Raw genomic sequence first — 27,623 nt, forward strand, 5'->3', positions numbered from 1 at the left:
AGCGGAGCAAAACTCTTGAAGGTCCTCGCGTGGTGGAAATGAACTGCGGAGTGAGATAGGAGTGATAAGATTCAACGGAGTTTTCGTGCGCGCATTGCAGTGCTTGGGGGACATCGGTGTCGTCGTATTTCTCCGCTCCAACCATTTTCAAGCTTTTTGGTCTTTCAGGTGATCTTTAAGAGTGGTTTTGTACAAATTAGCGAAGTCAGTGATAAGACAAATTAAACAAAATGAGGAAAACTTTCGAACTCTTCGAAATCATACCAATTTAATGAAACTTGACTCCCTACTTTTTTGGAATTAAGAATCAGACGACAGAAAGAAGGTGATGTTAACCTAACAGGCAGTTGCTATTGGTCAGAAGTTCGAGTGATAATCTTGTAAGACAAATCTGATCAACTTGATTGGTTAGGAAAATTTCCAATCAGAATACGCTACGGCAAACAAAAACGAGGCCCTTTTCCAATTCTCGACTTGGGCTCCGTTTCAGGCTTCGTTCCCAAAATCAATCCCCGATTGTGGGCCTGAAGCTTTTAAATAAAATCGGATTACTGTAATTTCTGGCTCTCTTGCATCTTTTTTGATATTTTGTGGCACTCTCAAACTAATTACTGCGCTTACAGCTTCAACGTCAGCTAGTTAAAAAACAGTTGAAGCCTGAGACGGAGCCGAAGTTGAGTCTTGGAAAACGGCCCAAGTGTGTTTGGCGGCAGGGGTTGAGGTGAAGAAGTTAAGGCCTGAACTTGGACCAAACCGGTTCTGACAGGTTTCTTAGATTTGCACTAGACAAACAGGATGAGAAATCAGCTAGGCTTGAACGTAGTACGTGGGCGAGTTCAGCCGTATCCATATTTTGCATTGCATGTAAACATACGCTTTGTCTAGTATAAGTAAGTTCCATTGTTTGAATCATTGTTTTCTTCTGTAGAGTTGGGATAAATAACAATACATTGATCTCTGTGACTGCTGACTATCAAAGTAACAATTCTTTGTCAGTATTGTTTATGTTTCACATGGGCTTTCTGGGTCAATCGGCAATATGAACCCACACCCTTAGTCCGAGGCTCAGCATGGGCCCTTGCTCTATGGTCACGTTCTCCCCAAGGGACTTTGAGACGCATAAAATATCGTCAAAAGTTTTATGGGTCTCTATTTCTGTTTTTTTTCCCAGAGTTTAATTTTTTTTACTTGAGGATGCTAAAAATGGTTTTAAAAGGCACCGTACTTTATTCTCAATTGGGCTTCTGTACTGTCCCAAGTTGGATCGCTAAACAACATCGTTCTCGTTTTCTCTCCAGTTTATCATTATGCGTGTGCAAGGTACACTCGAGAGCAGGGCTCCTGGTAATAAGGTTAAAAATTTTGTTTGCGTACGTACATTAACTGACGAATTGCAGAACCCCTTCCTCCGCGAATGTGCACCACTTTTCATGATCAGACGATATTGAAATGGTAAGTTGGCAAATAGAATTTTTCTATCTGACCTTTTTTAAACCAATGATCGGTGTGTTATTTAATCGAAACGTTTCATATGGTATTGTTAAGTTGATCGAGTTAGGCCTGGTCGGCAGTCGTGACGTTACATCAGGTATGATTATGATGTAGCATGTGAGTATACTGTACATTGCTACAACAAGTACAAGGGCCTAATGACTGTGTAGGGCATTTGCACTTTTGGGGGGCATGGCCAATCATGGATAGGGAGTCCAGCGAAACGGCACCTCTACAATTTATAAAAATTATATCTGGAAGCGTGTAAAAGTGTTTGTTTTCAATCCATGATTTCTGCCCTTGTGCGTCAAATTCTATATTTGAAAAAGTAGTTGTGTTGTAAATGAACCGAAATTTGTGTTAGTACCATTTATTATGTCTGTTTGTGTCAAGTTTTGGTTGTAAAGTGTGATGAAAATAATGTAAGATCAGAGCACTGCGTCAAAAACTGTGTGCGGCTATCTTTGTTTGTTGTCGTGTGACACAGTCTCGTCTAAGCCTAATTTCTCGTGAAACTCAACCGAGTTTGGAACGGTGATGTCATCATCTTGTAGAGCTTAAAATACTCTTTCATTTGATGTATGACTGGAGGCATTTGACTAAAGCACCATCAAGCCTTGTTTTGGTTTGTGAAAACTACAAAAAGGTAGCAAAAAAGGTGCATTTTTCTGTTGAAAATCCCCCCAAAACATGTGTAAGGAGTTGATGATACATATATGAAACGGTGTTTATTTGGAAGCTTAGAATTTCAGGAAGAAAAGGAAGTTGTTTTTTTGTCAAAAATCGATGTCGAACCGGTGCGGAACAGCCCTTTTGTACATGTTTTTGGGTGCTGTTGCACAACTGTACACAAATGCTGTATGCATGTGCATCAGATCTATGGATGGTGCACGGGGAGCAAGATGCAAATAACAGGCGCATAAACCACACATGTTGTTTCAATCAAATGTTATCAAAAGACCCTGTCAAACACGAACATACTTAAAATGACACCTGACAGACTTGGTCCTCATTTTTTGTAGCTATTTATTGATGAATAAAAAAATATCACATCAAAACTATGCTTCGGTGATCTCTCACACATCACTAAATATTTCAAGCCCAACTCAACTGACCTGTTACTGTATACATGTACATGTATCCTGTGTTTATTATCGATAAAGATCTCCATAAAAAAAATACTGTTTACTTTACACTTCCTCTGTGACTTAACTACAGATCTTTGTCCAACTCTAGTCTGGCATGTCTGGAAGTGGAACCGATGAGGAAGAAGACTCCATGTGGTTCATATGCATTGTTGAAAATAAAACTTGTGTCCACCCCCAAAAAGTGACGGACTAATTACACCTAATTTCAATAACAAAAACTCCATAACCTTATTATACTTACAGCTATTGAGCTAAATTTTATACCATTCAATTTCTTTTAAAATTCTCTTTCCAATAGTACTAAATTTGTGGGCGTCAAACAAAAAAACCTGAAAAGTGCCGGACTCTCTATCATGGACATGGTTGGATGTTGGATGGGTGATTTTGCACAGTGAGAGAAAGGCATTGTGGAAAGGAAAAAGGAGCAAACATTCGCCCCCTTTTCCTTTCCACAAACAATGATTTTCAGCTTCGGTGATAAGGATTAGGTCCAAGAAAAACCAAGGCCCAGTACTAAGCAGTAGGCATGGCATGGTAGGCTCGTCGCGACAACACATAGCATCAGAATGAATTTTGCATTGCCAGTGAGTTCTCAATTGGCAATATTCCCCCAGGTAATCAATCACTTATGGCCTGAGGATAACTTTTATTAATACAGAGAGAAAAATTCTTCATGTTTCTGTAAGTTTTGACAATTGTTAATAAAAGATGAAATTTTTTTGAAATTTGTAAATATTCCTTGACCGTGTCTATCATTACCTACCATCTGTCTCTTTAACAGTTATTTCTGACGCTACCCTGCCCTTGTATAGCCGTTGCTGGGTTCCAGTATGCCAATTTCGAAATTACCAAAGGTGTCTGAAGGTACATTTAGACAACTGTAAAAATGCCCATTTTGGGGGGAGTCAAAATAAGGTCTTCTGCGCTGAAAAACCTTTAGTGCAAAAAGGGTGCCTCCACTCTCCATTACAATAGACTTGAATCAATCGTATTTTTACCCTCCATGCTTTGGGCAATAAGCATTTGCATTACCCATTTTATTATTCTTTTGGCAAAACTCCAATTCAAGTAATAAGATAAATGATGAGGTAGGCTGCCAGTAGGGTCTACATATGTACGTGTGTATTTTGACTCCATGTAAATTATATTGGCTCGAGGTCACACGGAATAGTGACTTTGAGTTGTTGAAGTACATGGGATTGAGATACTTTGAGCCAGAGTTGTAGCTAAGCAGGGCGGTGGCGGGCGGGGCCAGCCAGCTCTCATAATCTGTGCCCGGCACTTGGGGTAATTTTGAGCCTCACCGCCCGGGACATATTTCATTCCCTGAGTTGGTAAACTTCTAAACAATCTAAAAAGTTCTCGTGTTTGATCCTATCTTCAGCAATTATAAGATATTGTGTGTTTTGAACTGCAAAACACCAAAGCAAGCTTAAAATTATGCACCAATCGAAATGAACAACCCCATAATCCAACACGTGAGGCTGGTTTCGCATGCAGTATTCCCTGTACTGTACACATACGTACAAACACATGCACGATGGATGTGGTGTGTACATGTACCTATACACTAAAGCTGAGCTCCAGAGTGCACCGATATTTCAAGCAGTGACAACCCTGCTGCACAAATACATGTAAATGTCTGTACTTGTACAGTCTTATTCCAGCAGGAGTAGATACAATGTACATCAGATTTTACATGTAGTATCAACTGACTTTCTCTTTCTCAGAACTTGTAGGCATGCTTTACAATTCACGTTGAAGTCTGTGTACGAGGTAAACGATGACAGTCATACTATACGTGCACGTGTTCATGTTTTTGTGCCGATAGTCAAAAGTTTTTGATGAATGGATCTGCCTTTGCCTAGTCAAAGGTCATTAAACACATTTTGTTTTTGACAGCACAACTCACCTAAAGTAAGGGTACAAAAGCTTAATGTTCTTTAGCAACCATCTTTTCATTTTTCTTAATTCTGTTCATTAATCTAAATAACTGATTTCCTATAAGATGTTTGCGTAAGATGTTACTTGTTTGTTCTGCCAGTTACTGTTTAACTTATATTACCACATGTTTAAAAACTTATATACAACATTTGACAAACACAAATTACACTTTATAACATGGCTCAAAAACCTGATTTTCCCCCTTAAAAACCCCAGAATCCTGGAACTATGGGGGGGTTGCCCCCTTGACCCCCACCAGGGCGTTGGAGCTCACCAGGGGCCCTCGGCCATGCCCGCGAGAGGTTCTTTGCTGCACTTCGCCAAAATATTAGATTTGGCCTGGTGACAACCATGTATGCACAAATTAAAACATATTTATTTTGACAAACATTTTTGTGGTAACCACTAACCAGTCAATTTTGTCTTACACAATTTCCCATGGGTTCACTCCAGAAGCCATGTGTTTACTAGGCAATTACATCATAGCAAAACAGCAAAACTGCACTTGCGATTTCAGCAATTTTTTTATGTTCCACTCACACTTGTTTTTTTTTAAATTGAGTTTTTGCAGTGGTGATCCTGTAATGCAAGCTCCACTTTTTTCAATAAATTTTCCCATGATAGCAACCGTGATGTACCTATAGCTCTTAAAAATGGTTATACAGGAGTTTCTGATCATGAGACCAAGAATTTTATGAAAATTTGAGATTTTTACTGGGTAATCTCTCATTTCTACCTGAGGACACTCGTACCATTTTTGTTTATCACATTGTGCATGTGTCGAGCCAGCAAGTGGCCAAGCTTGCTCCACATTTTGGTTTGACTATTTTCGGAGGTATGGAGGGATTTCTAAAATTTTACAATCTGTCACAACTACATGTAGCTGCACAGTGCAGGGCATGTTGCACACCCTGATGGTGTCAGCTTACAGGTCACACAGCAAGGACAGTTATGCAGTAAAAACAAGATACCATTCCCCACCTCCAAAAATGGTCGAACCAAAATGCAAAGCAAGCTTGGCCATTGAAAAAGCACAGTTTGCTTTATCAGTTACTGCAAAAGCTTGTTAAAAAACCCCACAGTATTATGACCCCTTGAAAAAAGCAACTCCTGTAAGTCACATGTAGTTGTGACTGAGAGTTCTCTTAGTAGGATGGGGGGATTCTAAGCACTTGGCACAATTACAGAATGCTTTGCCACTCATCTATCCTACTTCGTGTACTCAATTCCGATTTCCATGTTATTGTGGTAACTATATTTTCAAGGCATCAGAAATTTTTCATTTTAGGTTGCCAAAAAAGGCTCGCATGTGTAAAGTGTTCCCTGGAAAGAATTCTATAAAGAAATATGGACACCACTAAGTTTTCCCTGCCATGACCCATCTCAAAATAATGAAATGTCATAAAAAGTCAAATTGAGCAGGGAAAATATTGAGGTACTCACTCAGAAAACACTTTTTCAGACCAGTCTCTTAAGGTTTATGCTCAGGGTGTCAAGGGGCGTCTGGCCTTATGGATTTCTTTCTGTGTGTCCCCAGACACCGTAACAATAGACTTGCACCAATTGTACTTTTCCTTCAAGCATTTTCGCAAAGTTTAATTTTCAATACCTGTATATTTTTTATTTGTTATGCCCATATCGATGAAAGTTCAAAAATGAAAAAAAAAATTGTAACTGCATTTAAGATTAAACAATCTTGAAGTTATTCCTTGTGCCTAGTCTGTGGACTGATAATTGATTGGTGACACAGTGCAATCATGCCCATTCTCCTGTCCACAGAGAGTTTCTGTAAGCTGAAGACTGGAAAACTAAGTGAATCACATGTCAACTGGCACATTGATCATAAATGAAGGTTACATGTTATGCCCTTGCAATATCCATTCTTAATTATTTACCACTAAACAAAGTACTCTAAAAACCATCGTGGAAATCATTTTCTGATACTGTGATTATGGAGACTCCACCTCTGCTCACAAACAGGGAAAATGCACATTTTCAGAGCCATTGTAGAGGAAATAAATTGAATCATTTGCAGAATCTGTAAAAATCTGTATAAATGTAAAACGTGAGAGTTATGGGTAATTCCAGAAATTAGGGGTCCATTTTTAGGTGTCCCTGTCACACCTGACATGATTGTATGTTCTGAACACATTTTCTAATTTCCAAGAGTGATGAGTTAATGCAAATTACCTGCCAAACAAACAGTAATAGTTTGAAATCAATTCCGGTGATATTTCCATGTCATATAACCTAGGTCAGGTGTAACAGGGTCACAAAAATGTCACACTTTTAGACCCCTAATTTCTGGAATTACCCTTAGACAACACCAAAGAGAGGATAATTCAGGAAGGGCAGTGAACAGTCTCCATTCCAGTTGAGAAATCAGATAACTGATGCAATTATACAATGATCCATTCTACATGTAGCTGGCTATATGGAAATGGAGTCCCGCTTTGAATGCTCAAACTGGTGCTGTGTCTGTAGCCGTATCCACCGTGTGTATGTGGTGGAACTACTTGTGATTTAGACTTGTTTTCAATCCCCATTTAATTTACATTGCATGTAAAACTGAACAGATTCTTCCCCTTTGGAAAATTTTTTTAGGGATCAACTGATGATGACATCGGATCGGGCTAATGTTTGACAACATTGGTAAAACTTTGTATCAGCAAAATCTGACTGTCCTTACTGATATTAGTACCGATGTTAGCTTGAAGAGAAGAAAGAACTCTGTACTCCGTTTTGGCAAACTGTGGATTACTCATTTGGTGTGATAAATGAACCGTTGTACCCACGAAAACTATCCCCGAAAATTACATCTGCATGTGATCCACACTGCAACACACATTGCACAGACCGCGGCCCCACAACATAGCAGCCAGTGTACGTGTGTCTTTTAAACGTAATGAACAGAGCTAGGGGACTACAACAGGTGTGGTACCACCAGGCACTGCAGATGCTCTGCATACTGTACATGAGCAGGCTATTTGTGCACTGCATGCATTGGTGTGAATACAACAGAGCACTACCACAGAGCATGAGATTACGGTTGGACATCGGACAGTTTCCGAGCACTTTTTGTGTTTGTCTAAACAAAATCAAAGATGCTTGGACAAATTGTCCGACCAACATATCAATAACAACTCTAAAAATACTGGTGTCAACACAATATATGGGATTATGGCATCCGATATATTGTTAATTTTGTGTTAGAATTACGTTAATTACGCCCAAGGCATTCATCATGGCTGATCACTCATCACCAGCCCATGTCACCCAGCGCCACTTGTGTATGAGCATATGTGTATACTTTACTTGCACAGTCATGAAATCACCCCATGGTTCTTTGTGCATCATAAAACATAGGTCATGCTGTCAACCAATGTTCAATTTTCTGTGGTAACCCATGCATGATTGACACATAACCTGGGTACTAGGCAATATGGACCAGTAATGGTTGGCTGCATTCACACAGTTCTTCCAGTCCGACCCGAGTGTGGTGCGCGCTCATTATATTTCAGTATGTGTGATGGGAGTATACCCTCGTTGACCCGCGGGTCTTGCCCCTACCAAACATGAGTAGCTCGACCTATACACTTGCCGAAGTACATGTACAAACTTGCATATATGTAATTATTCTTAAATGATCATAATGTTGTTGTGTGCATTCAGTTTTTGAGCGTTAACAGTGCATTCTGCACATTGCAACTCTACCTTTAATTAATATAATATGGCAGATCAAACGCTGGTAAAGGCAGAAAAAAAATTGTGTTATGACATTTTGTCTGAGCATTTTTTTTGTCTAATTTCGCGCTCTACTACCGGTATCATACGAATTGCAATGTGTGATATTCTCTCAACTCTGTAACAATAAAGGCAAACAAAACTTATTCTTTACGCTTACATGAATTTTTCAACATTACTTTGTAAACTGATGCTTTTAGGGAGTACGCTGTTTTGGTGTTATTGGGAGTACACCTACATCATGTTAAGGTTTGTTAACACTTGTGTTAATGTTGGTAAAAACACCGGATTGGATCGGACATTGGCAATGTTCTGATTAAAACCAGCATTCTGTGAATCTGTAACATTATTTCTGAAAGGGAAATCAGTGACCTTTTTCTCCCCATCACAATCCATCCCGCTATCCAAGGACCAAAGCTAGATCTGGCATTTTCGCGAGATTGTAGAACCGTCACTTGATCGAGCAATGTTGACGTCATTCTATTCTTGCTATATTCGAAAGTTTCGAGACCTCTCTTCTAGACAGTAATTCTGGAAAACCCATACAAAAATAACCCCAACACTACGGGGTTGTCATGTGTCGTGATGCCGAACCCCATTGTCCTAGGGGTACACAAAAACATGCAATTTTAACAAAGAGATTGACAAAAAACTTCTCAGAACCATTCACACTCTGAAAAAGGTTTAGCTAAAAGCCTAGTTCATTTCACGAATCAGTTTTGTCTGGAGTTTGCAATACAAACTTGGAGGACTAGAAATTAGTCTAAAATTACTTCAGCAGCCATTCATGTGCACAGTAAGACATCAGAGGCTTATGTGTGAATGATCCCTGCCCAAAAAGAAGCATTTTTATGGTTATATGATCGTTACTCTATTCTTTCACAGCCTACTTGGGACTGTGTAACTGATATTATTCACATGTACAGTTTGGTGCCAAAAAATGAATACAGCCAAGCCTTCAAAGAAGGGAAACCTATGTTAAAAACCAGCCAATCATATCTGCAGCTGCAGAAACTTAATGTAAATGGCTCTATGACTTGTGTGCTTTATCAGATGCGTGTAATTTACTGCACCCTTGCCATGAAGATTTCTGGAGCAACCGTAACCTCAAGTGCTTGATCATATAATGGAACCATGGCTGGCACTCTTATGACCCAGAATCGCACGACAATCAGGACACAGCCACGGCTGGACTCAAAGTGGCTCAAGTCAGATCCACAAGTAAGTGAAGATTTGATGATTAGGATAAATTTCATCAAGAAAATGTTGCAGTACTTACTCAGTTTTAGCTTAACATGAGAGTGGGTAGTTCAAGGAGGAACAAATGAATCCATTTCAAACATATCACTCATCTGAGGTTTAAACCTCAAAATCTCAGACCTATATTTCAAAAGGTAGCCATGAGTGGCTTGTTAAATGGATTATTATTATCCTGTAACATACATACATTTAATTTGGAATGTACATGTACGTGGAATGTTCATTGATCTTTTGTTGACAGGTTGCCTTCTCTAGGGATGGTCTGAGCAGCTTGTGGAATGAGCTAGTCAAGGATGGGGAGCTGGTCGTGGGTCGACCCCGGCAGATCACCAACTCAGCTGGGGCAGCGGCTGCCAAAGGTACCCAGTGGAATGCTGTGGCTCTGACTAGCTGTAGACAATTGTACAGTTATGTAGGGGTTTTCCAGATCTTGGCTTTGTATTTGTCTTCTGCCTATGGCATCCGTTTGATGGATTTAGTTCACAGAGTGCAGACTCTGTTGCCCAATATAGTTCCATTTTCTGTTATGGAAACATCAAATTTTCTCATATGTGTCAAAGTGTGGAATATTTTAATAGATGGTGATAATGGGGTCAGAGGTAAGGGTAAGACGAGACAAAGCTGAGATTGGGAGGATCCTCATGACTCACTCATTTAACTTCTCTGTGTCTAAACTGTAAGACTTGTTTTATAGCTTTCATGCCTCTTTTGTTCGAGGTTTTCTTTGGTTGTCCAAGTGCTTCTTGTGAATCGTGTGATTTGAATTAAATATACAATAATTAACACTGCAAGGTCTTTACTGAGCCATACAGATGTTTGCAATAGCAAACAGGAGGTCATGGTTCACATGAGCAAACATTTAGTTTCTTTCGTTAAGCGTTATAGATAAAGCTGTGCATTCACTGCCTATAGCAAAACATTTGACTTGGCAAAGGGGACCACTTCCCATCTTTCTGCAATGGAGTTGATTTATGAATCACTGATGCAGGGGAGACGGGCAAGTACTACTGCGGCATGAGTGTCTTGTCCTGTAGCTGCTGTGACGGCCGATGTGGGCCAGGGAATGGTTGTAATTGCCCCTCTTGTCAGAAGCTGGATGAGGAGGAGAGGCGAGAGGAAGCAGGAGACCGAGGGACATCATCAAGCCTCATTGAGTCCTGGACCTGGGGTAAACAGCCTGGTAGGTTGCAAGCTTGCAGTGGGGTTTGAATCACCTGGGACCACTTCATGTGTTTCAATCTTTGGCTTGGTAAATTATTTTTGTGCATAAAATACCTTGTTAGAATTCCTACAGAGCTACTGTGCATGCCTCTGACAAAAATTAAAATTAAAGGAACACTAAATTGTCCCAAGTCTTTCGACCACTGAGAAATTTGCATCTGTATTGCTTCAAAGCCATATTTTTTTCCCAACCACCAAATCTGCTGACCCAGATGCATCACAGCTGAAGGAATGCCTACACCTGCTACTGAGAGAGCAGAATCACCTCCTCCAGGAGGCTGCTCTGTCCACCCTCTCCTCAGTCCGTCTGCGACAGCGCCTAGTGGTACTAGAACGCTACTTCATTGCCCTCTCCCGCCACTGCCCTGAGCAACAAGTGGTCACCAGAAAGCAGAAAGAAGGAGAATCATCTCCGGTGAAAAGTAGAAGGTGAAAAAGAGGACAAATACATGTAACATGGGCCATTTTGTTGGTGTTTAACTTCCTTGCATGTTAAGACATGTCCACGTTACTTGGCTGCAGCTTGAAATTACACACGACACAATGAGAAATGGCTACCATAGATTCCTGCATATTTTCAAGCAAAGTGATTTGGACACAACTGTATAGATTCATGTTAACTGTGTAAATGACATTGATGATTGAAAGTGGAAACCACTTCTATTTAACCTTGCAAGTGTGGCACCATTACTTAACTGCTTAAATGTTGAGGAACAGTTGTTAGGAAGTACTAACGCGCCTGATAATGTGGCCAGAATGCCTTTTGAAGAGTCAAGTTTTGGTTCTCTGGAAATCAAGACAGTCACTTTGTTTTGGCAGTTGCCTGGAAATTATTTGCATGTTGTATTCTTGATCATATACAGCCTTCCCAAAGCAGCTGAGAAGGCTACCACTTCTCTGGCTCGTGTTGGGGCCCGCACCGCCTTGTCTTTTGCCTTCGCCTTCCTTAGGAGAGCTTGGCGATCAGGGGAGGACTCAGACCTGTGCTCGGAGCTCCTCCGCGATGCTCTGGAGGCCCTACGCTCTCTGCCCGAGGCAACTCTCTTCGACGAGGCATCCATCTCCAATGTGTGGGCTGAGGTGGTGCAGAAAGCTACCGACTTCCTCACATCTGTTGTTGTTGGGTGAGTAGAATTGGTAGTAGATAAGATATGCTGAATAATTGTGATGTTTGCTTTACAAGTGATACATGAAGCACTTCGTACTTCTTTGCAGTTCTGTGTACATTTAAATTTGAACTTTTATCCACCCAGAGCTGTTATAGTAGGGAGCCTGCTTGAATCAAACAACAGGTTAAAAATATGATCTGATGTGCTTCATCCTTGCTTAAGCTGGCCAATAGAAATATTTAACTGTCATTGTTGTAAGACAATTTGTGTTATTGTTAGTCACATTTGGTTCATCGTAAAGTCCTGATATTTAGTGGTAAACGTAGCTCTAGTTTATGATGGAAATGTTTTGTCACTGTCAAATCAAATCAACAGCGACTTGAATGCTTGCGCCAGTGCCAAGGGCAACAACGACACCATCCCCATCCCTGATCAGCACAGCGCCTTGGCCTTGCTGGTGGAGCTGGCTGTCCAGCGTGGCACCCTCAGCCACCTGCTGAGTGTGGTGCTGTTGCTGCTTCAGCTGTGGGACAGCGGCCGGCAGGAGCCAGATAACAGGACTAGCCCAAGGGGGACCACGGCCCCCCTCATGCCACTGCTGAAACGCTTCCAGGAGATACCCAGCCCCAAGGGCAAATTTACAGCTGAGAACAGCAACCAGGATGATGTAAGTTTTTATACCACAGTGAATCAAATCCCCTATTGAGACATTGCTGTTTGAAAATTGCAGTTTAAGTGATTCAGCTCTAAAGTAATTCATAATTGGGCCAATTTTTTCAATAGTGGGAACATACTGAGACATCAACAACTTTATTAACTTGTCAGTTCTTTAGGAGGTGACTCATTTAAAAGTCCCTTATTATTTTTTGAAAAATTTGTTCTCCTATGTACAGTTCTTTAGATTGTTTAACTGTGCCCTTTTGTTTACTTATTGTTTTGTCTTGTTTTCCAGTATCTCAGCCCTGCTGTGGTCAGCCCCACTGAATGTTTCCTTCGCTACCTGACCTTACCGGAGGATGACGATGCATCAATAGATCTACAACAGGCTGCCGTCATCATCATGTCCCACTTGGATCGTCTGGCTGCACCTTACATGCCCAGCACTATATGCCAAAAGGTAATGCACAGCTGGAAGTATATACCTGTTGTTCATTGTGGTTTGTGATTTAGGTTGAAAGATATGTGGGAGGATGACTTTTGTGTCCTTCAACTTGCATTGTCCAAATGATTAAAGATTGGTATTGTATGTTAATGGCTGGGGCATTTTTTTTCTCGGAACAAGTCTAATTCTGTCCAAATCTATCTAAGTCCCATGTGAGGAAACGGTATCTGGATTATACACTTCTCAAGCCACCAAACTAACCTGAAAAAGGAAAATGCAGTCATCATGCAAAGAATTTTAAATTGTCTTCATTTTAAAAAGGTACCATGTTTTCCTTTGAAAATTTCAACTTACTTTGGGCAAATAGTGAGTGGAAAAATTAAAATCAAAAGTTGACCTGCGTTTGTTCTAAAGCAGTATTCAAATTGTACAAATCAAAAGTCCTGCAACAGAATAGGAATTTCAAAGTGACAAAAATATTGTGTTTGTTTTTGCCTAGGGGCCAGTCATTCCCATGGGCCAGGAGGTCTGGGTCAACCGGTCATCTCCTTTCACTAAGAACCCCCCAAGCTCCTCTGCATCCACTGCCCTAGTGCCTGTCCCTGCCTTCAGTAACCTTGGTGTGGTGCAGCTGGTCTGTGGAGAGGGCTGCACCCTAATCCTGACCCGGACTGGCAAGGTGTACATGCAGAAGGGTGACACCGAAACGGTGAGACTGGTCATCGCACTGTTAGGGATAAGTCCTTCCACAAGTCCAGTCACAAGTCCTTACCTTTTTTAGTCACAAGTAACAAGATATCAGTGATAAAAGATGCTTTAATCAGATTTGTTTAATCACTTGTGATTTGACACAGCATGATTTTATGTGGGAAACTTGTGATAAGACTTGAAGAGACTTTTTTGAAGAATTGAATTATTACTTTTGGAATTCATTCTTGATGTGTGAGCTTTAGGAGCAAACATTCTTGTTGAGACCCATAAAGGAAGCATCATATAAATGACCTGGACTGACCTCAAATGACCTCATTTTTTATTTCTGTAATGTACATTGCCTTGCAGTACCTCGAGCTCATCGACACCCTGGCCAAGAAAGACATTGTGCAGTTGGCCACACATCCCACAGGCAAGCACTTCATGGCACTGACGGCTGAGGGGGAGGTGTACACCTGGGGCTGTGGTGAATCAGGAGAGCTGGGACATGGGGACAAACGGTATGTGTCTGCCATTTCCTGTTAGTCTTGGTGGTTAAATTACAGTTGACTGTCTGGATGGAGGACGTAGACATGGAGTTCACTAGTCAGTGAGTTTTGGGGAAAAAGGAAGAGTCCCTTGCTGTGATTTTGTATGAATCCCCCTTCCATAGTTTAATCTCTACCACTGCATGACATTTTGTCCATGTTAGGGGAATCACAGAGGTGTGGTGGTATTACTTTCACTGGCAATGACATTGTGGAGACTCTGTAAAGTGTCAAATTTTCCTTCTGGTGAATTCTAGTGTAATGGATATGACATTCAGAGAGTTTGCAATTCAAATCATCACACAGTAGAATTGGCAGTCTCCAAACAGTTTTGTTGAGTTCATTGGACACATTAAATTCCACACAATTTTATTGAACGGCTGTCGAGAAGATGCACTCAATGTGAATGAACAGTTTCATTGAATTGCTCTTCTGGTTAAAGTTTAACCCACAATTAATTTGCCACCTGGACACAGTATAAGGGCATCAAGCTCAGTATTGATCTTTGAATTAATGATTGTATGTATTCCTATTTCACCATATGCATTGTTATAGAAAATGATGTTTTGTATGGATGGAAGTTTTAAAAAAATGTTCAGACTTTGTGCCCTGTTTTTCTTTCAGAGGGTGAATGTTTCTATATTTTTTGTTATATCAGTTACGATTGTTACAGTTATGCCTCAGCTGCTAAAGTTACGGTTGTAAGGATGTCATTTGAAGGAAAGAAAATAAACATCCCCACTCAGTGAGTCTCAGTAGGTTATAGAGTAAATAAAATTGGACAGTATTGTGTGAACGGGGGAAAAATGCATATGAACCACAGTTTGGAAGTGAGTCCCTCTGGAGAATGGAAACTTCCATTGTAATGAATAGCTTTCTAGTAAATAAACCTATGACATTTTGTGTTTCAATTCGTATCTTTTTCTCTCTGTAGTTCCTGCACGGAACCAACACTTGTAAAGAGTCTCTTTGGGGCCAAGGAGTCATCACAGCGTATTGTATTCATTGCAGCTGGGAGTGGTTACAGCTCTGCAATCACTTCCAAAGGCGAGCTGTACACATGGGGATCAGGAACTTATGGGCGACTGGGACATGGTATGTGACAGTGGGGAGGGGAGGAGGATGTAGTTTGGGGCAGTGCTGTGGTCAATCCCCTTAAGCCCCAACAAGTCCCTACAATTCTCTCCCAGACCCAGCAAGTCCCTACAAGTCCCCACAAGTCCCCACAATTCCCTGCAAGTCCCCAAAACTCCCCACAAGTCAAAGTTAATTCCCACATGTCCCTGCAAGTGCCCCCAACTGACTACAAGTTCCCACCAGTCCCTGATAATTCACACTAGTCCCCATTATACCCGAGAAATCCATTGCAAGTTCATCTCAAGTCTTCCAGTCTCATGTCAAGTGACAAACTGTTCAAAGTGTAAACTGTAAGGACCTTTTCTTTGTCAGCGTTCAATTCTTTCATCATTCCCAAAGGCTTTGTAAGTTTTGTGATAATTTTTGTCTTTTTACCCATACTGTTCGTCAGGTAATAGCGAGGATCGTCTGAACCCAACCTTAGTGTCTAACTTGAAAGGACAGGTTATCAAGCAGGTTGCCTGTGGCTCACAGGATGGTCAAACCCTTGCGCTCACCAACACAGGTCAGTTTTGTCGTCTGTCAGTTTGTTACTTCTTTAGAGGAGAAACTGCAGTGACTTAAAACATTTTCTTCAGAGACAATATATAAATTAAACTTCTCAAGCAGTTAAAAAAATTGAGATCTGTGAAATCCAGCAATTCTTCAACAACGTGGGATCCTGAATGAGTATTTCTAGATTTGGTTTTGACTCAAAGAAAATTTCCTAAGGGCTTTGCCATCTTTCTGCAAAGCTCATGAATTTACTGTGCACAGACAATCTTTCCAAAGTTAAACTGTTTATTTTAGTGATTGTTTCTCTGCTGATTTCTTTATGAGAATTTGAATTGGCAAGGTGATATTTTCCTTGATGATATCAGGCCTAGATAATTTGAATGGAACAGAAAAATTGTCATCTGGACAGTTTCAGGCATCATGTCTTTGTTGAATATCCTCCTATTAACAGGACTGGTGTATTCCTGGGGCAATGCGGAGTACGGCCAGCTGGGGCAGAAGGAACGAGAGTCCCCCAAGTCCCCACGCCTGGTGGACAAGCTCCAGGAACAGAACGTGGCCAGGGTCTGCTGTGGGGCTCGCTTCTCATTAGCACTGACGGAAGCAGGCACTGTCTTGATGTGGTAAGGAAATTTTAATATCTCTCCTGAGTTTGCAGGCTTGCCAGGGTAGAATTTATCTTTGGTTGAATTTATAACATGACTGGTATCATGTAAAGTGTTGCACTTTACAGAGGACAGATCATCTTTGAATTATGCAGATCTATGGAACTCGATGTGGACGGACAACTTTTATTATTGACTGTTGGTGGAAAGTCTTTAAGAAAACTTGTGCCACATCAGCGTAGGATTTGAAGAGTATTTTTGTTCCCATGGAGTGAAGAACTAAGTATTTAATTACAGATAAATTGAAATATTTCCTGGTAATCCCTTCATGTTCATACCTTGTGTATTTCCCGACTCTTGCTCAGATCTAGCTCTAAATAAATAGATCTATCCTTACACCTGGAATGCAGGTACTTTTTGTGACCTCTCTTTTAACTATCACAATGTGAAGCACATAAGGGCACATCATTCCACACAATGTACTTTTTTCTGCCTTGGTGGTCAGCATGTTGAGGATTCTGCTGTTTTGTTTGGTCATTAGTTTCTTATGCACGGTGCATTCATGACATGAGTAAGGAGTGAGTTTTAAGTCATGTTTTTCTTGATCTGTTTTTGATGTATTAGTTTTCTTGTATTTTTACACTCTAGATCATTCGCCACATAATACAGTATACATGTATAAGCCAGTAAAGACTGAAACCATTTTCAAACCACATAGTAGAGGTATGGTGGAGGAAAGATTATGATGGTCTCAAACTGCTGCCTAAAAACTAAGATAGATTGCAGATCTTCAAACGTACATGGAGGACTCATAACAGTCACCTCCAGCCTACATTTCATTCTGGTCCATGTGGACCTCTGAATAAAGACAGGGTCAGGATGCTTCATTTTTTTGGTGCAGTATAATTGGAAATGATTCGTTTCAAAGTAAAACTGTTATGCATAAATTTAAACATTTTTGTCGTAACCGGTCATTTTTGTCTCACATGGTTCTCCACGGGCTTACTCCAGAAACCTTGTTTTAACTAGCTAATCACATCGTAGTAACAAAGATGTAATTTCTTTGTCAACAGTGCACAACAAGTTTGTATCCTGTTGCAAGACTTGATAAGTTATATATAATAATGTGAGCTCTTCTCCTTCCTCAACAAAATTGATTAAAAACTTATTGTCATTATCCAGATTGCCAGCAGACAGGTTGCATAAGATATCAGTTAATGTCTGATTAAGTTGTAATCACTTATCTTTTGTTACTTGCATTACTTTTGTCTGTATAATGCAGCAGTACAGCTGAGTCAGTGAACATAAGAGGGAAAATTGATTTTCTCACTTTTTCAGGCATGAACATTAGAAAACAAATGTAACCCTAATTCCCATGATGCATTTTTGCAAGGAATCTTCAAAACATTAGCATTGTGCACGCTTTCTTGGCTTCTGAAATTTTTCATGGTCTTCTGTTACCCAATATCAAGGGAGAACATGTCCACTTAGAAGTTTTTATTTTTCCATTCCTTTTCTTTTGTTAGGGGTCGTGGTGATGATAATCGACTGGGCCAGCCCTCAGATGATCACTTCCGCCTGCCCAAATTGGTGGAGGGACTACAGAGCAAGAAAGTAGTGGATGTTGCAGCAGGACAGCGGCAGTTCTTGGTGCTGACTGACTTGGGGGAAGTCTTGCAGGGTCAGCTCATCCAAGCCACCACGGCGGCCAAGGGCAGCAAGCTGGAGCTGACGACGGTGTCTGCGCTAGAAGGGAAGACAGTCAGTGGTATTGCCTGCAGCTTCACAAATGTAAGATCTGAGACTAGTACCTTAAGCTTTAGTCACAACGTACAACTGTGGCAAGAGCTAACAAGCATCTATGGAAGCCTCTGGGTAGTGGTAGTGTTAAGAATTAGTGGCTTTGGCTAGAACTTACACACGCATCCATGGAAGCCTCTGGGTAGTGGTAGTGTTAAGAACTAGTGGCTTTGGCCAAAACTTAAACAAGCATCTATGGAAGCCTCTGGGTAGTGGTAGTGTTAAGAACTAGTGGCTTTGGCTAGAACTTACACACGCATCCATGGAAGCCTCTGGGTAGTGGTAGTGTTAAGAACTAGTGGCTTTGGCCAAACCTTAAACAAGCATCTATGGAAGCCTCTGGGTAGTGGTAGTGTTAAGAACTAGTGGCTTTGGCTAGAACTTACACACGCATCCATGGTGGCCCGGAAGTGGCTACAACAACTTTCTGTAGATGCACATACTCCAAGCCAAAGCCAATTGATTGTGAGACAACCTCTGCATAATTCCGTGCCAGCTAGTTTCTGGCAGAGGGAGTTTTTGCATCATTGCTTGCATTTTTTAACAGTTAATACCACACAGTAGGCAGCCTTGTGAGCTAAATATTTCATGCAGGAAATTTCCATTTGTAGAATTTCTACAAAGGTCATATTGTCATACTTCTGAATTCATTTGCTCCTCCAGAGCTTTGCCTGGACATCCAGTGGCAACTGGTCAGTTGGCCTAAACATTCCTTTCAGTGTCCATGTCACCAAGTCCACCTTTGAGCAGTTGGAGGGTCTGCTCGAGCGTGTCTGTGAGGGTCTAGACGGTCCCAGTGACTGGCCCCCACCCCAGGAGAAAGAGTGCATGGCAGTGGCAGGCTTAAATCTACTCAGACTCCAGGTTGGTTGACAAATTTCAACTTGAAAATTTTTTTTATATGTTTCTTCAAAATGGCATAACTACCCACACAGATAACATATGCAGCACTGAGTCTGGAGTCAATTTTTGCTTTCATCGCTCGTATGTATATAAACGTTGCTGTGCTAAAATTGAAAAACAGTTTAATTAATTCATACACTACATAATCTGTAGCATCTTCGTCTGTTTAGACTTGATATGTTCTCACTTATATAATATGTGCATAATCATGTAGGAAGTAGTGTGACTACTAAATGATGAGGTGTGATAGCTTTGGGATGTCTTTACCTGGAGTCTAGATAATCTTACCACACATTTCTCCTGGGATACATCAAACTTAGTCTAAACCCTAAGTGATTTTTGGATCTCCACCAGCTCCATGCTGCCATAGCCCATGGTGAGGATGCTGAGAAGCTGGGCCTTGGCTTGGGTGGGACACTCCTGTCTAACCTCAAGCAACGCGTAGTGGACTTGGCCAGTAATGGTGGCGTCATACCCACAGTGCAGATGGCAGCCCAGTCCACTCTGCAGACGGGGTGGTCCCTGCTGTTACCCACTGCTGAGGAGAGAGCTAGGGCACTGTCAGCACTGCTGCCCAGTGGTGGTAAGTGATGTGTTTAAGAGGAAAAAAAAAAGAAAAAAATCAGTATCTGGACAAAATGTTTAAGTTTTCTATTTCAGTGAGTTTCAGTGAAACGTTCAAGTTGTGTACACATTGGTTAGTTAATGTAGTCTTCATTTATTATTTCTTTCTCTGGCACCCATCTCTTTATTGGTGAATTACTTGTCAAGAAGCATCCTGCCCAAGGACACAATTTGATCTTCAGCCATATCAGAAGTCACATTCTTGATTCCAAATATACATGGCAATTGATCTACGTAGACAGATCATTCCGTGTATGAAACATTTATATTTGCTTTTGTTCTTAAAAGTGAGTTTTCTTCTTGTTATTCATTTAGGAGGTGAGAGTGTTACCATGACTCCTGGGCGTCGCTTTATGATGGATCTCCTGGTGGGAAGCCTCATGGCTGATGGTGGCCTGGAGTCAGCGCTGGATGCTGCCGTCCACTCTGAGGTCCGAGAACTGGAAAGCCAGAAGGAGAAAGATGTTGCTGAGCCTCCACCATGCTCTGAAGGGGTCAAGGAAGGCAGAGGAGGGGTTGTTGAAGAGGAAGCTGAGAAGAGGACAATGAGGGAAGAACAGCAAAGAGACAGCAGGGACATTAGCATGAGCATCCCACTTCTGCAACTAGTGCAGCAGCTTCTCAAGTTCGTTCTGGTTTACTCATTTTTCTCCATCATTTCTGTGTCTACATTTTAACCAGATGAGCAATATTGGCTCTGAAAATGCAAAACCAACCCCAAATGCAAATTGTTTGAATTTGTCCGAATGTAATCTTAAACCCAAAGAAGGAGAATGGTAGGTTTGATTAAAACAGTTTAATTGAATTTCCTGAGCAAATCTGAAATGGCTCTTTATCCCCCCATTATTTCTTTTTTTCATGTAGTAAAGTTATAACTTTTTCATGTTTTCTCAGTTTTAAGTCATCATTGAGTAGACTATTGTGTTCATGAATTGATTTATAGTAAAGATTGCGGTAACACCATGTATTTATCTCTTCTTTGAGTATGTGTGGTTCTGAGAAGAACCAGGGAATAACTCGACGTTTCGAACAGTGTACTCTGTCCGTCTTCAGGAGATCATGAATTGATTTGTCAATATGATTTTTTGGTAGGAATGCATCATCCATCACCTTGTCCAAGCTTCAGGAGTTGTCAGTGGACTTTAGTAAGAGCGACCCCCCTCCCAGCATGGTCAAAAATGAGAAGTCCACCTCCATGGAGCTTCTACTCAAGTTCCAGAGACTCCTGGTCTGTTTCCTTTTCCCCTTTGAAAGCCAGCGACGCAAGTCGGCCTCTGGCCAGGCAACATGTGAGTGGAGACTCAAACAATGTTGCATCCACAAATAATGATGATTTATTACTTGTCCAGAAGAGCGTGGTATGAAATGAAATTACTACTTGAAATCACTGTAGGACTTTGGTTTTAGCCACATGATCAACTGTTAGGTGTCTTTTAGATGGCAATGGTCTTTACGTTTTGAAGGGAAGGCATGGGGTAAAGCGGTTACACTAGCAATTGTCATGAATGTACTGTTTAAGATTTGGCCGGTAAGCTGTGTTTGCTCCATATATATTTTGATCAAGTTTACGACCAGTGAAATACATCCTGCTGTGTCCTGTGTTTTTGGATGACAGTTTTTGATCTTTGAATTCAAAATTCTCTTTGCACTTTCATGTTAATAAAGCTTGTGTTTATTGTCATTTTGCAGCTGCTGAGACTCGTGGTGCTATATCTCTCTTGAGGAAGTACATCAGTCTTCTGTCTACTCACATCCATGATGTGCTCCCTGCAGCCTCAGACTTGGCAGCGCGTACTCCCAAACAGTTCTCAACCGTCGCAAGTATCATTGAGTCAGACCTGTCAGGTAAGGTTGATCACACATAATTTTTAATTGTTTAATCCATGAAATCTGCGGATGCAACAGAGGTGTGCGCTGAAGCGTGAGGGGTTTAATGAGCTAGGCGGCCATGTGGCTTTTGTTATCGCGACAGAAAGCATCACGGATAAGCATGATTTTTCTGGACCTCATGCATACCAACAGCTGTTTTGTGGAAAAGACGTTCCCCCACTCCCAGTATCAACATTTATTAAAGACAATGGGGTCGTTACGGTCGTTAAGAAATTTTTGCCAAACTTCGGTTTGGGTTGGGACATGTACACGCATTTGCATTCGTACATGTATATGTGCAGTGGTCAATGCACATTGAGAGCTCGCTACGAAAGTGCCGTAGTACTTCCATGTATAAATCATACATAAATACAAGTATTGAATCTTCTCCATCCCACAGCCATGAGCAACTTTGATTTCAACAGGTTTCCCCAAAGTTTATCAAGGTGTTATAATTCCTTGGAATACTATAGTCGGAGGCGATGTGAAATTTTCCGACCGTGTTTCGCCAACCAAACCGGCTGTGTTTGAACCATGCTTGACTCAACAAACAGTCGTAGGACATGGGAAAAACATTTTGCTCATATCGGATTCCCAACTTTACAGGACACAAAATCAAACTGGATATAGAGTGAATTGTGTTGTGGTTATTTTTTTTCATGGAACAGATTCAACTACCAAACTGTGGTATTTGATTATTCGAAGGACTCTGGTATGAAGTCAGCGTTCTTTCCCAAGACAGGGACCATGTCCAATATGCAAAGGGGCAATGTTCCATCAGTCTTTTTTTTGAACAGATAATAGTATTATGTTATTTGAAATCTGCAAACAACTTATAGATCTGGCAAAATTCTCTTATGGCCTATAAATACTACAATATTGACCAAACAAGAGGAAAGTTTATTTGGCCCCTGCTTGCACCAACTCTAGTCTCGCACTGAAGTGCTGCTATGCTTCACCTGGCAAAATCTGTTTTTTTTCCTATGTAGTTGCCTTTAATTGAACATTGAGTCCAACTACGATCAGCATCCAATCAAAATTTGTTTTGCATGTTCATTTATGACTTCATTACATTCCTAATATGGAATGTAACGGCATGAATATTGGAGATTGACATGCATAATATTTTGTCTGAATAAAGTCCAGTTGGATGTAGCATGTTCTTGGCTGATTATATGTGAATTCTCACTGCGTGGATTTTACACATGTGATCTGGGGCCATCATAAATTTACTGTACATAGCCGCAATACGCACCATGAGTACCTGCATATCTGCCCAGCGCGGATGCAGCGTATACATATATTGAAACTTGTTTTCTGTTTTTCATTGTGTTTGCTTATTATCAAGTTTTCTTAAGTACATTCCGTTTGCTATCAATACCATGCCTTATGTCAAAGCCAAACATCCAAACTGACCAGTACATGTGGTTCAGTTTGGTTCAGCTTGAAAGTGCCATGTTCTATAAGTCTGGGCTCGATCAAGTGGTTTGACTGCAGCACTAGCTGTCACAAAAAATGTTCAGCAGCTCTTGAAAGGTAGTTTAGCCGCTGGTCTGTTTTCTTTTTAATTGGAAAATCGGGCGTATTTATGAGGTTGGTAATTTTGATGAAGCTTACATGTTGCGTTCCGTCCACGGATCCACTGAGTTGCTTATGGCTCTTTTGTTTGGCAGGAATTCGCATGCTCTCCACGATTCTGTGAAATGACCACGTCTACGAACACGTCCACGAACACATAGGCAATTTGGGAATGATGCCTAAAATGATTCAGTTGGCTGAATGTAGTGAAGCAGATTTGAACAAATGGTGTGACAGTGGTTAAAAGTATGTTGATTGAAGTTCAGAAAGTCAGAGACGGCTTGTAATTCCTACACGTTGAAGTCATTTTTTGTCAGTACGATCTTATTATATTACTAACCCAGCCCTCCAAGATTTTTCAAAATCTGTAAGGATTTTGCAAGATTGAGGTGCAGCCCAGCCACTGTTACTTTTTAAAACAAAAGACTTGATGCTCTTTGTGAGTCATATAAAAAAAACGTGTATCAGTATCCTGCACAATACAGGATTTTAGGATTTCAGAAAATAAAAGCATCTGCAGCATGGGTTAATTGGCTTATCAGTTGATATAGCAATTGATAAATCCTTTGATCTCACTTGCAGGTGTCTTGCTGCCGGAGCTTATCACCAGCCTGGTCTTGCTGCAGGTGAAGCGTCGTTCCGTCCCCATCTCTGACCTCGCCAGCTTAGTGGACCTGCTGGATGTCTTCAACAGGCTGTCTCCCGGCATGGAGAAGGAGGACGTTGAAGACCTGGCTTGGTCAGGCCATCTTAGAGGTCACTGCCCTGGTAAGCAGAAATTTCTCTGCTTAGCATCTATGAGTTTTCCCATGTCCATGTCCACTTATCTTGCAGTCAGTATTTTCTGTTTTTGCTAGTCCAGTGAACAGCATGTTACTACTGCTAACAGTTATCAGACATGTCTGAAATCAGGCCTCTTGGATCTAAAAGTATTTGTTTAATTTTGTACACATAGACTGTTACTTTTGATACCAAAAATAACACAAGTGCATGTTTCTTCTGTATCATTTGTAAAGTACATCCCCGAATACAGTCCAGCTCCAAATGTTAATTCAGAGGTCTGATGATGAGCAGTGCTCTGTCCCGTTAGACCATGGGTCAGAGAATTGAGTCGGGAGTAGTTTCCCGAGATTTTCTTTAGACCTGTGATTTGGATTTGACGTGGAATGTTCCCTTCAATTTAACTTCAGGAGGCCTCTCTGGTATGTCTGCATCAGGAGGTGCCAGCGCAGACACCCCTGTGACCCCTGAAGATGTCCCCCTGATCCGTAAAGCTGACCTGGAGAACCACAACAAGGATGGAGGTCTGTGGGTGGTCATCAACGGCAAGGTGTATGACCTGAAGGACTTCCACTGCACTGCCCCATGCGGAAAGGACAGGCTGCAACAATATGCAGGTACGGGCCTTATGCACTACCGTTAATCTCTCTTGTGTTAACTTGTGAAAAGCACTGGTCATTGGATGCACTTTCTGCCATTTTATATCCCACAATCCTACACACAAGTGCTTGTCACACATGAACGTTATCGCAAGAAACATGCCGTATTGCACTTATTTGAGTGCATTCAGTTAGAAAGTAGATTTGCACACTGCGCAACTCAGCCTGCACAGGCTGTCATCATGAAAGAACCCTTAGCTGGCTTTTGGAGTACGGTACAAAATGGTCTTGTGAGGTTTCTATATCGGCTAATGGGGGAAATGTACAGTGTGGTTGCAGTGACAAAATTGGAACTTGTGTCCATAAGTAAGACATTTTGCAACAAATGTGTGACTCCAATCAAGAACACTTGGGTGCCTGTGAGGGCAGATTGGTTTATTGATAGATGTTAATTGGATGAAGGGCACTATTAACTGTTGTATTCTTTCTAGGGAGAACCAAAATCAAAGATTGACAGAATTACCTACCCAATAATCTTTCAAAGCCACTGCATTTTGCATTGCTTTCCACTTGCCATGTGATAATCTGTCTTTTTAAAACTCCTTATATGTTGTTGCAGCCAAAGATGCAACAGAAGAATTCCAGAGTGTTGGTCACTCAGCCAAGGCTGTTCTGTTGATGGAAAGGTTCTTCGTGGGGATGTATGTCAGGGTAGGTTAAAAAAAGAAGAAAAAAAACAAACGATGATTAGATTTCCCCTGATAGATTTTCTTGAATGATTACAGTGATATCAGTTTTAACTTGTACATTAAAAGATTTAGAAGTAGAACCTTGGAGAAATACAGTTTGGCAATTTAAACCTTAGGTAAACCATTATTCTCGTGTAATTTTTCCCCTCTCAGCCTGAAGAAGATATTGTCATCCCAACTCTCGACTCAAGTTGTACTTCATCTCCTCTCATTGATGCTGAGCGAGCCTTGGGTCTTCTCATTGGCCTTACCTCCTGCCACCAGGCCTGTGACAACTCCCTCCACCCGGCCGAGGTGGGCAACAGCCAATGGCTGGACTCACCACTCTTTAGTAGTGGCCTGCAGCTGGGCCAGCGCCCCAGTGTCCTGGAGCGCTTTGACAGGCCAGGTTCCAATGCCTCCACGCCGGCCACTACACCTGTGCAAGCCCCGGGGAAGTATGAGGACAACCAAAAGCACTTTGCCCGTTCAGCCTCCCTGGCAGACGCAGCCCGGCCCTTCCTTCAGGCCCTGGCTGACAGCAGGCTCCAGGACCCTGCCGTCAAGGCCTTCCTGGTCCACTGTGACCGTTACTGCCGCCTGCATCACCTAGTCCCTCCCATCGAGTTCCCACCCTCGCACCCCATGGAGGTGGTCGGCCGACTGTTGATGGCCTGCATCTTGAAGCATCACGACCTGGGGCACGCTGCGCTAGCCCTGGTTGAACACGGGGCACAGGGGGACAGTCTGGGACATCTCAGACACTCGGCCATGCCAAAATCCATTGCTGAAGTCTGCAAAGTAGTCTGCCAGGCCAAACGCTCACTCATTAAGGTATTGGACTATGCTGCAAGCATTTTATCACATTAGCAATTTGTGTGTACCATGTACTAGTTTCACGCAGAAAAGTAACAGACGAGGACAAGTTTCTTATTCAATTTAGGATGTATGAGGCTTGCTTCCTCTCATCTGTAATGCTAACTATTAACCAGCAGAGAACTTGCAAGAGAAAGTGGAAATATCACCTTCATTTGTAACTTTCTTAGCCAGATCCATTGTGCACATTGGCTGCTCTGAGTGCTTTTGCAATATCACTTTGTAAGATCCTCTCATACAGGTTAAATGCACCTGACTTTAGTAATTTTCTTACGGGGGTGCCTGTGATAAGCCAAAACATAAAGTGGTAGGGCTTAATGCACCAGCCTTTCATGCTGGCAAAAGAGCTAACTTTGAGGGAAATCTTTACCTGCCTTAGGCCCGTCAAGATTTGTCCTACCCCTACGAGGATGTCTGCAACCCAGTCATCCAGCGTTGTAGGTTCCTCTTCACCGAGCTACGTCCAGCCATTGGTAACGAGGTGTCAACGTTGTCCAGGCTCAAGATATTGAGTACGCCGCCACGCTGGAAGCAGGTGGTCCTGAAGATGATCCGACAACGACGAGCTACAGCTGCCGCAGCTGCTGTTTCAGGTAGTGCTTTTTTACTAACAATGGAACTATTTGGAATGTGATCAAAGTGTGATTGCCATACCTGGCTTGTCTCAATCGTCAAGCGTCAGTGATGATGTGAACTTTGAAAATGCTCAGCAGTCTTGAGTCATATCCAAAATGGGCTTCCATAGATACGGCTTCATCAATTGTCAGTGTGTTCCTGTATGTTTTCAGCGGGTGCAGACCTAGATCTAACTCTAGACGACAGGTTCGGATACAGTCTTACCTTATGACTGTTTTTGTTGTTCTGCAGCATCTGGCAAGGAAGAGAAGGGAACCAAAGACGTGAAGGCCAAAACAGAGGGTGGTGAGGCAGAGAGTGAGGAGCCTGGAGCCGTAGGTGGTGCAGGAGTGGTTCGAATCTTTGCTAAACAGCAGCAGCCAAAGACAGAGAAGAAGCCTGCAAAAGATAAGGTATTTCCTTGGATGCAGTCATGCTGCTTGTACCATCACCACTCCAAAAAGCAATGTGGAAGGATTTTTTTCTTTTATTGAGGAAGTTAAAAACTTTAAACTTGATGAACATCATAATTTGAGGGGCTTACCAGTAAGGCCTCACCATTCTTCGCGGGGGAAGTCCGCTGGAGTCCGTGAACTTTTTCTAACAAAAGAGGCACTTGACAACGACGACTGTATGCAGCAAGAGTGGTGTGTCTTAATCTGCTAACATGAATATTCCATTCACTCTGCATTCAGAATGCCCTATGCAAATTTAGGTCTGGTCATTTAAATATCAATGTCAACTGGAAAGTCCGCGA

General features: G+C 41.7%; 1 protein-coding gene across 1 annotated transcript in view; it reads left to right on the forward strand.

Moving 5' to 3' along the window:
- The first annotated feature begins 1,359 nt into the window (after window positions 1–1,359).
- The window catches only part of herc2 (HECT and RLD domain containing E3 ubiquitin protein ligase 2), a 62,602-nt gene continuing 36,338 nt past the window's right edge, over window positions 1,360–27,623 (forward strand). The window contains exons 1-25 of the mRNA XM_022243223.2: window positions 1,360–1,452; window positions 9,381–9,548; window positions 9,829–9,946; window positions 10,576–10,767; window positions 11,021–11,237; window positions 11,672–11,932; window positions 12,293–12,584; window positions 12,870–13,034; window positions 13,519–13,728; window positions 14,079–14,230; window positions 15,192–15,352; window positions 15,786–15,899; window positions 16,341–16,512; window positions 18,021–18,285; window positions 18,958–19,158; window positions 19,552–19,780; window positions 20,137–20,446; window positions 20,914–21,110; window positions 21,511–21,666; window positions 23,851–24,036; window positions 24,459–24,665; window positions 25,267–25,358; window positions 25,550–26,209; window positions 26,631–26,844; window positions 27,119–27,279. Of these exons, the coding sequence (XP_022098915.2) occupies window positions 9,462–9,548; window positions 9,829–9,946; window positions 10,576–10,767; window positions 11,021–11,237; window positions 11,672–11,932; window positions 12,293–12,584; window positions 12,870–13,034; window positions 13,519–13,728; window positions 14,079–14,230; window positions 15,192–15,352; window positions 15,786–15,899; window positions 16,341–16,512; window positions 18,021–18,285; window positions 18,958–19,158; window positions 19,552–19,780; window positions 20,137–20,446; window positions 20,914–21,110; window positions 21,511–21,666; window positions 23,851–24,036; window positions 24,459–24,665; window positions 25,267–25,358; window positions 25,550–26,209; window positions 26,631–26,844; window positions 27,119–27,279 (5,019 nt within the window). The 5' untranslated portion in view covers window positions 1,360–1,452; window positions 9,381–9,461. The remainder of the gene's footprint in view (window positions 1,453–9,380; window positions 9,549–9,828; window positions 9,947–10,575; window positions 10,768–11,020; window positions 11,238–11,671; window positions 11,933–12,292; window positions 12,585–12,869; window positions 13,035–13,518; window positions 13,729–14,078; window positions 14,231–15,191; window positions 15,353–15,785; window positions 15,900–16,340; window positions 16,513–18,020; window positions 18,286–18,957; window positions 19,159–19,551; window positions 19,781–20,136; window positions 20,447–20,913; window positions 21,111–21,510; window positions 21,667–23,850; window positions 24,037–24,458; window positions 24,666–25,266; window positions 25,359–25,549; window positions 26,210–26,630; window positions 26,845–27,118; window positions 27,280–27,623) is intronic.

This window comes from Acanthaster planci, linkage group LG02, assembly GCF_054643075.1.
Source record: "Acanthaster planci isolate LZ-2023a linkage group LG02, COTS_SCS, whole genome shotgun sequence".
Lineage (NCBI taxonomy): Eukaryota > Metazoa > Echinodermata > Asteroidea > Valvatida > Acanthasteridae > Acanthaster > Acanthaster planci.